General features: G+C 41.8%; 1 protein-coding gene across 1 annotated transcript; it reads left to right on the top strand.

The window, feature by feature from the left end:
• The first annotated feature begins 6724 nt into the window (after positions 1 to 6724).
• On the top strand, positions 6725 to 9833 carry LOC129773855 (uncharacterized). The gene is made up of 2 exons (XM_055777512.1): positions 6725 to 7520; positions 8035 to 9833. The coding sequence occupies exons 1-2, from the start codon at positions 6725 to 6727 to the stop codon at positions 9831 to 9833; spliced, it is 2595 nt and encodes an 864-aa protein (XP_055633487.1).
• The last annotated feature ends 1642 nt before the right edge of the window (positions 9834 to 11475 follow it).

The raw sequence follows: 11475 nt of genomic DNA, 5'->3' as shown, positions 1-11475 counted from the left end.
ATCAATTAAAATTGTAAGAGGCACTTGAAGCAAATCCGAATAAGCTACCTTTCAATTTTGGCCCGTAGGGGGATGGTGTGACATGTGCATTCCACATGTCATTTTCATGCTTCTAAATTTTACATCTACAGCAAAGTGCACCAGTGGGCATTGAACCTTCAGTTCAATTGCCTGCACAAAAATTGTCAGCGTTTACAGCGACGAACGGAAGTGTCGCATTTCATCTTTACTGAACCTCGCTGTTACCATGTGTACAGTCATGGTTTTTTCGAGGTTTCTATCTTTGTCTCTTTCGCATGCACATCGATCCCGATTGGTGATCGTGTACATAGCATTTACATAAATCGGTGCTTCAGGCGTCTCAATCGGGACTCTTGTAAAAAACTTCCAGGAACAATAAAGGCATTCCAGTTTAACCGAGCAACGGACGTAGTCGTGATTCGCTATAAGATATCACAGCACTAAAACCGTAGTCGACGCGATGTTGCTACACGGGAAAGATTATTTCTAGGTAACCTGAAAAGGAAAACCTGTACAATTAATTGGATCGGGTATACATTCTATTATTTATCGCATCTTTTCCCATCGAAATCCAAACGCAACGATGGAGAATTACCTGTGGGAAACTTGTGAAGGTAACTGAGAGAACTTCTCGAAAATCAATCATCCCGGTGTTATTCATAGCGTATACACTTTAAATAACTCCATTCGCGACGGCGGAGAATTATTATTAGGAAACCTGTAAAGATAACCAGAAACTAATCGGACCGGCGATATATCGAACTCTAATCTGGAAGGGGAGAGTTATCTTTTGGAAACCTGAGAATCCCAGAGAACTCCTCTAGAAACCTGAAGAGGGGCGCGTACGCTTTATAGGAATCTCATCGGGACGGAGGAGAGTTATTTTTTGATAACCTGAGAACTCCTCTAAATCCAATATTCCCGGCAATATGTTCCGTTATCAATCGCGCGTACTCTGCATCGAACTTCACTCGCAACGGTGGAGAGTTATCTTTCTCTAGGTAGTAGTCACGAATAGCAACTTACAACCGTTCTCCTTATGGGCTTTGGGATGTTCTTTTCGGACTTGCTACTATAGAGATCCGTCATTCGCAGATGAAGTTTTTTATTTCGTATTCTTCGTGAGTGCGAAGAAGATAGCTACGAAGATTAGAGATGGGCAAATCAGCTCATCATGGTGAGCGGCTCAGAGCCGTTCAGCTCATACAAGAGAGCTGCTCATTTGGAACAGCTCTTCAGTTGAATTTTGCGGTTGTCCACACAATTGCATAACTATCATGGGACATTTTATAGTGTGCATTTTCATAATGGACGGAAAGCAGAAAAATAAACGAATTTAATATATAATTGTACACAAACAAAAACTAATATGAATTCTAATAATATGATATAAAACAAAAATTGAATGCAGCAATCCAACATAGAAGATGCTTAGGATATGCTGAACTTAAACTTAAACAACAGAAAAACCAGCAGTAGCCAAATAAAATACCTTCAGAAATATTGGCCGACACAACGTCTTTTGATAAAACTTCCGAGATATTTTTTGCATCCATTATATAAAAATAAATCCACTAATAGGCGCAACGAGAAATAATTCTTCGTGATGACAAAAATAACAAAAAGACCATTATAAATCATTAGCATTTATACCGGGTTGTTTCTGAATTGTTTTGATTCAGCACGCGGAAATAAGTTTATGTGTTTCAACAGTCATGTTTAAATAACAATATAATATAGAAAAGGGTGTGTCACATCAAATTGCATCACGGAAAAAACGCTGTAGAAATTCGCCCAGTAGACCGATCCTTTTGAAAATTTTAGACAGTAAAATAAAAACTATTAAACAACTTTTGGCATTTTCTTTTTATTCATACTTCGAGCCCAAGCCCGTATGCTCGCACCTTCCTCTTTACCCCGTCCATAAGGTTCTGTACAACGTCAGGTTGAAACCCATTTTCTCTTGAAGTCCGCAACTTTTGGGTTCTTCCGGAGGGCCCGCTTCATAATCGCCCAATATTTCTCTATTGTGCGAAGCCCCCCCGCGTTGGGAGGGTTCATTTCCTTTGGCACGAAGGTGACCCCGTTGGCTTCGTACCACTCCAACACGTCCTTTGAATAGTGGCACGAAGCGAGATCCGACCAGAAGGTGGTCGGGCCCTCGTGCTGCTTCAATAGTGGTAGTAAGCGCTTCTGTAGGCCCTCCTTAAGGTAAACCTGCCCGTTTACCGTGCCGGTCATCACGAAGGGGGCGCTCCGCTTTCCGCAAGAGCAGATCGCTTGCCACACCATGTACTTTTTGGCAAACTTGGATAGTTTCTGCTTGCGAATCTCCTCCGGAACGCTGAATTTGTCCTCTGCGGAGAAGAACAACAGGCCCGGCAGCTGACGAAAGTCCGCTTTGACGTAGGTTTCGTCGTCCATTACCAGGCAATGCGGCTTCGTCAGCATTTCGGTGTACAGCTTCCGGGCTCGCGTCTTCCCCACCATGTTTTGCCTTTCGTCGCGGTTAGGAGCCTTCTGAACCTTGTATGTACGCAGGCCCTCCCGCTGCTTGGTCCGCTGGACGAATGAACTTGACAAATTCAGCTTATTGGCGACATCCCGGACCGAACTTCTCGGATCACGTCTAAACTGCTTAACTACGCGCTTGTGATCTTTTTCACTGACGGAGCATCCATTTTTACCGTTCTTCACCTTCCGGTCGATGGTTAGGTTCTCGAAGTATCGTTTTAGTACTCTGCTGACCGTGGATTGGACGATTCCCAGCATCTCACCGATGTCCCGATGTGACAACTCCGGATTCTCGAAATGAGTGCACAAGATTAATTCACGACGCTCTTTTTCGTTCGACGACATTTTTCCAAATTTACGAAAAACTGAAAAAAATATATTTCTACAGCGTTTTTTCCGTGATGCAATTTGATGTGACACACCCTTTAATTTCATTTACAAGCATATAATAATGTTTATTATTTTGTTTGGTAACGAACGATTGAATATCTTCAAAACAAAAACCTTTTTCCTATCTGGCATCTCTGCTAAAGCTAAAGAAGAAGAGGGATACACGAAAACAAACTGATGTCATATCATAAAACGCGGTGTTGGTATCGCTACATCGACAGACAGGCATTACGCCCTTTATACAACCAGCCTGCGCTGACCACACCCGATGATCTGACAGGGGATTGTTGATTATTCAACAAAGCCAGGAAAAAACAAAAGAAGTTGAACAATTCACAAAGGTCCGTTTTGTTAAAAGAAAACCACCAGCAGAGTGATCATTACAATTTATTGAATTATATACTAATTTGTGCTTAAATATAATAATATAACTTAAATTAATCATAATAAGCTATAGGTATAGAATTTGTTAAAATATTAAATGAAAAATCCTAATAGTAATTATGTTTCAGCTGAATCCTAAATTTTGTTAGATAAAACACAGGAAAACACTATTTCTAGGGAACATTCGCGATAAAGTAACAAAAATATTATGATACTAAATATTAAAACTATTTACACTTTCTGTCACTATTGAAGGATCTACAAAAAAAACTAAGTTGTACTAAATTTCGTTGTACGATAGCTAGAAGAGCCATTAACAGTATTTACTTCTGAAGTTAATCTATGTTTAAGACTAAATTTGTTTCCTTGTAGGAATTTTGTAATCTCTTCTAAATAAAGCGATTTACGGAATCTTCGCGTTACTACTATCGAACAACAATTTACAAAATTCTGTTATCGAGTCTACCGAGGTTGAACGATGTCCAACAGCCGTCGCAACTGTAGCGGGAAACAACCAGTCCGCGCCGTTACTTATGAGGATGGTGAACATGAAGAAGTTGTCGATGGTATTGAAACTCGAGCAGATAACACCCCCAATTCTGATCAACAGATGGGAAGACAGATGGTAGGTTCCCGTACTGGAACGATTCCCAAGAATTATGTGGATAACAATAGAGATGATCCGCACCCTATTGTCAATATCGGAAATGAACCTGTAGTTAGGAGGAATCCACCAAGACGTGCACGCCCTGATTACGTCAGTTCTTGCAGTTTATGTCAACACCCGGATAACAGTAGAATGGTACAATGCGATAACTGTGATCGTTGGTACCATTTCAAATGCGTCAATGTATCCGAAAGCATAGTTGAAGTGAATTGGCAGTGTCCGAACTGTGTATCGAAAGAGCGCGAGCACACTGATCAATACAGAAGGCAAAATAACGCCGCGAAATCAACAGGAACTAGAAGCACACGCAGTGAAGCCAAACGCAGAGTGGAGTTATTGTTGCAGAAACTCGAAGAGAAGAAGCTTTTCGTGCAGCAATACCTGGACGAAAAGTACTCATTGCTTGAATCGCTGAATGACGTTAGCGGTTCAAACTCAGGTTCTGAAAAGGAATTCTTATCAGTAACCGGTAATATATCGGAAATTGAGCAGTGGCTAGCAGACACTAACCGCTGCGGAGTAGAAAACACTGGTCTTGAAGTGGAAGAGATAAGTAACGAACCTTCCATTGATGAATCAATCCGGATCCGTGACGTCCAACAAGCTGCAACACCCTCACTTTTTCCACGAGTAAGACAGCTGCCTCGTGATGCAGCAAATTTGATTCAGCAGAGGCCTCAACATCGTTCGGCAAGGACAAGACCCTCAGGGCACCATGGACCAGGTTCTATGTCTCGTTCGTCGGTGAACCATTGTACTGACGCACTTGGGCGACAGTCGATCGCATTACGAGAGGGCTCAGCGCGAGGTGGTTATAGACCAATAGTAAATGACCCTTTCGTTCCTGGTGAACGATCCACACCAGCGCGACAGCGTTTCCATCAACCACAACGTCAAGAAAATCGAAGTGATGAAGCAATACATATGCTAAATCAGAGTCAGATAGCAGCACGCCAGGCTGTTTCAAAAGAGCTGCCAGAATTCTACGGTGATCCGGAAGATTGGCCGCTCTTTTTTTCCTTGTTCAATTCATCGACTTCTATGTGTGGATTTTCCAACGAGGAAAACATGTTGAGATTGAGAAAGTGCTTGAAAGGAAAAGCTTTAGACGCAGTAAAATGTCGATTACTTCACCCGTCAAACGTTTCGGGAGTGCTTGCAACTCTGAAGATGTTATATGGTCGACCAGAAATGATCATCCAAGCAACGATCAAAAAAGTTAGATCGTTACCGTCCCCAACAATAGAGAAGTTGGACACATTGGTAGGATTCGCTCTTGCCGTTTAAAATTTAGTTGCAACCGTTCAAGCATGCGAGGTCAACGATTTTATATACAACGCGTCTCTGAAGTACGAGTTGGTAGAAAGGCTACCACCTGCACTGAAGCCTGATTGGGCGAAATACACCAGGAACAACGTTTTTCCGAACTTATTAGACTTTAGTGAATGGTTGCGTTCCATGGCTGAAGACGCAACTGCAGTATCTACGTCGTTGGCTAGCGAATACCGTCCACGCAGTGGGAAAAAGAACAGTTTTCTGAACATTCACTCGGAATATGAGGACAATCATCTTCCACAGGTCTCACAGGAGAATCAACGGTATTCTGTTGAGTATAATAACATCAGAGAATGCATCGTATGCAAAGGTGAATGTCTCTCAATTGCAAAGTGCAAACGATTCTTGGAGTTCGACTTCGAGTCTAGGTGGGCTATTGTAAAAGAGCGCAAAATGTGTAGAAAATGTCTTCGAAAGCACAATGGATCATGTAGACTGAAGAATACATGCGGAATCAATGGATGTTCATATTTTCATCATCCACTTCTTCACAACGGAGTTAATGATCGAGTTCCTATTCCAAATGATCACAGTAGCGGAACCAGTTGTAATATTCATCAAAGCCAATCCGAGATACTTTTCCGTATTGTTCCCGTAACCCTGTATAGTCCAACGAAAGCCATTCACACATATGCATTTATCGATGATGGATCAGAATTGACATTGATTGAGCAGAGCCTCGCAGAAGAATTAGGTGTAGAGGGACCCCAGCAGTCTTTATGTCTGAGATGGACAGGAGGGACAAAAAGAACAGAGACGTCCAGGATAGTTGACTTGAAAATCTCTGGATCAAACAACCCAAACAAGAAATACAACCTTTCTGGAATACATACAATCAGAGATCTTCAACTTCGTTCGCAAACCCTTATTGTTCCTGAGATCGAAAAGAAGTATCCTCATCTTTCCGGACTCCCATTGCAATCATATCAGGATGTATGTCCTCGAATACTGAATGGTTTAGATTATGCTACGTTAGGTAATGCCATGAAAAGTCGAGAAGGGAATCCATTCGAACCAATCGCCATCAAGACACGATTAGGATGGGTAGTCTATGGAAATTGTTCCAATAGGTTGAACGCGGATCATTACATCAACTATCATAGTCTACAAGTATGTAGATGCAATGTTTCCGGTGAAGCTGATCTTCATCAGATGATGAAGCAGTATTTTCACATCGATAGTCTTGGAATATCTCAACCTGAAAAGATGTTGCTATCCAGAGACGAGGAGCAAGCGCAAAACAAGTTGGCAACCTTAACTGTACCAATTAATGGTCGTTTTAGATGCGGGTTGCTTTGGCGGTATGAAAACGCGAGACTTCCAGAGAGCAGGTCAATGGCCTTGAAAAGATGGGAGTGTCTGGAACGGCGGATGAGAAAAGATTGCAGCTTTGCAGGAATGTTGCGACAAAAAATGGCTGACTATGTAGCCAAGGGATACGTTCGTAAACTAACGAAAGAGGAGCTACAGCAACCACATAAACGAGTTTGGTATCTTCCCGTTTTTCCCGTGCGAAATCCAAACAAACCAAGCAAACTGCGATTGGTTTGGGATGCTGCAGCTACTTCTCACGGAGTCTCACTCAACGATTTGCTGCTGAAAGGGCCAGACCAATTAGCATCACTTCTTTCTATATTGATCCATTTTCGTGAGTTCAAGGTGGCAGTCTGCGGTGACATCCGCGAGATGTACTTACAAGTACTTGTCATGGAAGGTGACCAGCAATGTTTAAGGTTCCTTTGGAAAGACCTGGATGAGGATGAAGAAGTCAGCGTGTATATCCTTCTTGTTATGCCGTTCGGAGTTTGCTGTTCCCCAAGCATAGCCCAATATGTAAAAAACACAAATGCGAAACGTTTCGAGCAAGATTATCCTAATGCAGTTCATGCTATCATCAACAAGCATTATGTTGATGATATGCTTGTAAGCGTGGAAACTGAGGAAGAAGCCATTATATTGGCCAAAAATGTCAAAAGAATTCACAAAGCCGGTGGCTTTGAAATGCGCAACTGGCTATCGAATTCGCCGAAGGTTGTAACAGCGCTCCACGAAACCGATACTACAGAAAAAAATCTCAGTATTGGGAACAAAGTGACCACAGAAAAGGTCTTGGGCATGTGGTTGGATACAGCCAAGGACTGTTTCACATATAAGTTGTCATCTCGTTTTGACACAAGTCTGTTGTCTGGCTCAAAACGTCCCACAAAGCGTGAGGTCCTTCGTCTACTCATGATGATTTTCGATCCGATTGGGCTTATTTCACATTTTTTTAATGTATCTCAAAGTCTTATTACAAGATATATGGAGGTCTTCAATAGGATGGGACGATGAAATCTTGGAACCAGAATACTTAAAATGGTCGGAGTGGTTTGAAGTTCTTCCTAATGTGACAACTCTGCGAATTCTTCGCTGCTATCGCATGTCAATATCAATTGACGAAAATAATGAAGTCCAGCTGCACACATTCGTTGATGCCAGTGAAAATGGATTCGCCGCAGTAGTCTACCTCAGATTCCATGAAGGCAGCACAATCAAATGCGCCTTAGTAGGAGCAAAAACACGTGTCGCACCATTGCGATTCCTGTCGATACCACGATCTGAACTGCAAGCTGCTGTTATAGGCACAAGACTAGCGCATAACGTCATGCAAGCACTATCCATGAAGACTATGAAGAGATTTTTTTGGTGTGATTCTAAAGACGTCTTGTGGTGGCTAAATTCAGATCACCGTCGCTACAGTCAGTTCGTGGCTGTTCGAGTAAGCGAAATTCTGGAGCTCACTAATGTAGACGAATGGCAATATGTCCCATCCAAACTTAATGTAGCGGACGATGGAACCAAATGGAAACGAAAACCTGAATTGAATGCATCCAGCCGTTGGTTTCACGGTCCTGAGTTTTTGTGGAATACTGAAGAGAAGTGGCCGTCGAGTTCACCACCTGCACGAACGAGCGACGAAGAATTGCGACCTCAATTTCTTCTGCATTTCATCCAAACCAATCCTGTTATTGAGATGCAGAATTTTTCACGTTGGAAACCTCTATTACACAGAATGGCATACGTATTTCGCGCTATCGATAACTTCCGAAATGGTGTTTCGAAACAAACATGTTCACGAGGCCCACTAACACAAAACGAGATGATCAAAGCCGAAAGTTATTTGTATCGTGTAGCGCAAAACAGCAAATTTTCCGACGAGATTGCAATCCTGGCGTCGAACAATGTTCCTGATAAACCGAAGCAACAAATCCGTAAGAGCAGCCCCTTATTCCATCTCTGTCCGTATCTCGATAGCAATGGGCTATTACGAGTTAGAGGGCGAACAAAAGCTTGCGAGTTCATCGATTTTCATACAGCCAATCCAATCATCCTTCCTCGCGATCACTATCTGACCAAGCTAGTAGTTGCGAGCATTCATGAGGAATATAAACATCAAAATCATGAAACGACGATGAATGAGATCCGACAGCGCTTTTACATTTCCCGTTTAAAATCGATGTACCGATCGATGCGAAATGATTGTCAGCGTTGCAAAATTGATCGAGCTTCCCCTCAACCCCCACTGATGAGTGATTTGCCGGTAGCAAGACTTGCTGCATTTAGTCGTCCGTTTACACATATGGGTGTGGACTATTTCGGTCCAATGCTGGTGTTAGTTGGACGGCGAACCGAAAAACGTTGGGGAGTACTGGCAACGTGCCTTACAACCCGCGCCATCCATTTGGAAGTTGCCTGTTCGCTGACGACCGACTCGTGCATTCTATCTATCCGCAACATCATGGCTCGCAGAGGAACTCCATCGGCTATTTATAGTGATAGAGAAACAAATTTTCAAGGAGCCAGCAAAGACCTGAAAGAAGCGATGAAGAAACTGGACCAAGATAAGTTGACGGCCGAATTCACCACTCCAAGAACCCAATGGAGATTCATCACACCAGCCTCTCCTCATATGGGAGGAGCCTGGGAAAGGCTAGTGAGAACAGTCAAACAGAACTTAATGAAGTTGAAGACTAACAGGTTACCCACAGATGAGGTGTTACGAAACTTATTTATCGAAGTCGAAAACATAGTCAATTCACGACCTCTTACAGCAATCCCACTGGATGATGATGAATCTCCAGTATTAACTCCAAATCACTTTTTAATTGGATCTTCAAACGGCTTGCGATCCTGGGTCCCCTTCGATGACAATCCATCCTCGTTAAAACAGAACTGGCGACTTTCTCAAGAAATAGCTAATGCGTTTTGGAAATCATGGCTTCGTGACTACCTTCCTGAATTGACAAGAAGAACTAAATGGTTCACTGAAACCAAACCACTGGAAGTCAATGACATCGTAGTGATTTCTGATAATAATCTTCCGCGCAACTGTTGGCCCAAGGGACGAATAATTTCAACGAAGGTAGCAGCTGACGGTCAAGTCAGACAGGCAACAGTTCAAACCAGCACAGGAATATATGAGAGACCCGCAGTTAAACTTGCAGTTATCGACGTACGCGTAGGAAGTAATACGTCTCCGTAAATCGTCAGCGCATTAAGGAGGGGAGTGTTGGTATCGCTACATCGACAGACAGGCATTACGCCCTTTATACAACCAGCCTGCGCTGACCACACCCGATGATCTGACAGGGGATTGTTGATTATTCAACAAAGCCAGGAAAAAACAAAAGAAGTTGAACAATTCACAAAGGTCCGTTTTGTTAAAAGAAAACCACCAGCAGAGTGATCATTACAATTTATTGAATTATATACTAATTTGTGCTTAAATATAATAATATAACTTAAATTAATCATAATAAGCTATAGGTATAGAATGTAGTTAAAATATTAAATGAAAAATCCTAATAGTAATTATGTTTCAGCTGAATCCTAAATTTTGTTAGATAAAACACAGGAAAACACTATTTCTAGGGAACATTCGCGATAAAGTAACAAAAATATTATGATACTAAATATTAAAACTATTTACACTTTCTGTCACTATTGAAGGATCTACAAAAAAAAACTAAGTTGTACTAAATTTCGTTGTACGTTGATGAGCTTAACAGCTCATCAGCTCAACAGCTCATTAGCTCAACAGCTCATCAGCTCATCAGCTCATTAGCTCAACAGCTCCGTAATGAGCTGATGAGCTGCGTTGTGCTGTTCATTCGAATCGCTTCATCATAGTGAGCGGATTCGGATCGGCTCGCAATCAAAAAAACGCAGCTCATCAGCTCATTACGGAGCTGGAGCTGATGAGCTGTTGAGCTGTTGAGCTGCTGAGTTGATGAGCTGTTGAGCTGTTGAGCTGATGAGCTGTTGAGCTGTTGAGCTGATGAGCTGTTGAGCTGTTGAGCTGATGAGCTGCTGAGCTGTTGAGCTGACGAGCAGCTGAGCTGATGAGCAGCAGAGCGGATGAGCAGCTGAGCGGATTGAGCTGCATAGCTGTGGAGCGCAAAAGCTGCAGAGAGTGAATTGCGAGACGCGAAAGGATTTTTCGTCTCCCGCGCTTCATGGCATGACGTCAGTTTGTTTTCGTGTATCCCTCTTCGTACTTTAGCTTTAGCAGAGATGCCAGATAGGAAAAAAGGTTTTTGTTTTGAAGATATTCAATCGTTCGTTACATCATTAAATTTTTCTTATATGGCCAAACAAAATAATAAACATTATTATGTGCTTGTAAATAAATTTTATATATTACATTGTTATTTAAACATTACTGTGGAAACACATACATTTATTCCCGCGTGCTGAATCAAAACAATTCAGAAAACCACCCGGCATAAATGTTGATGATTGATACTGGTCCTTTGGTTACCTTTGTGAACGTGAATAATTATTTCTCGTTGCACCTATTAGTGGATTTATTTTTATATCCTCGGATGCAAAAAAAAATCTCGATGGTTTTTTCAAAAAACGTTGTCTCGGCCAATATTCCTGGAGGCATTTTATTTTGCTGCTGCTGGTTTTTCTGTTGTTTAAGTTCAGCATATCCTAAGCATCTTCTATGTTGGATTTCAGCATTCAGTATTTTTTTTTTATTAATTCGTTTATTTTTACAGGCTCAGTTACTTAATTTTAAAGGAGCCGAATTCTTAAATATAATTTTAAAACTATATATATAAACAATTTTCTTAGATCTATGGTTAGTAAGGTGGAAAACCGATTACTCGCGGTGTACT

This window comes from Toxorhynchites rutilus, chromosome 3 (assembly GCF_029784135.1).
Source record: "Toxorhynchites rutilus septentrionalis strain SRP chromosome 3, ASM2978413v1, whole genome shotgun sequence".
Classification (NCBI taxonomy): domain Eukaryota; kingdom Metazoa; phylum Arthropoda; class Insecta; order Diptera; family Culicidae; genus Toxorhynchites; species Toxorhynchites rutilus.
This window is presented reverse-complemented; position numbering and strand designations above follow the sequence as displayed.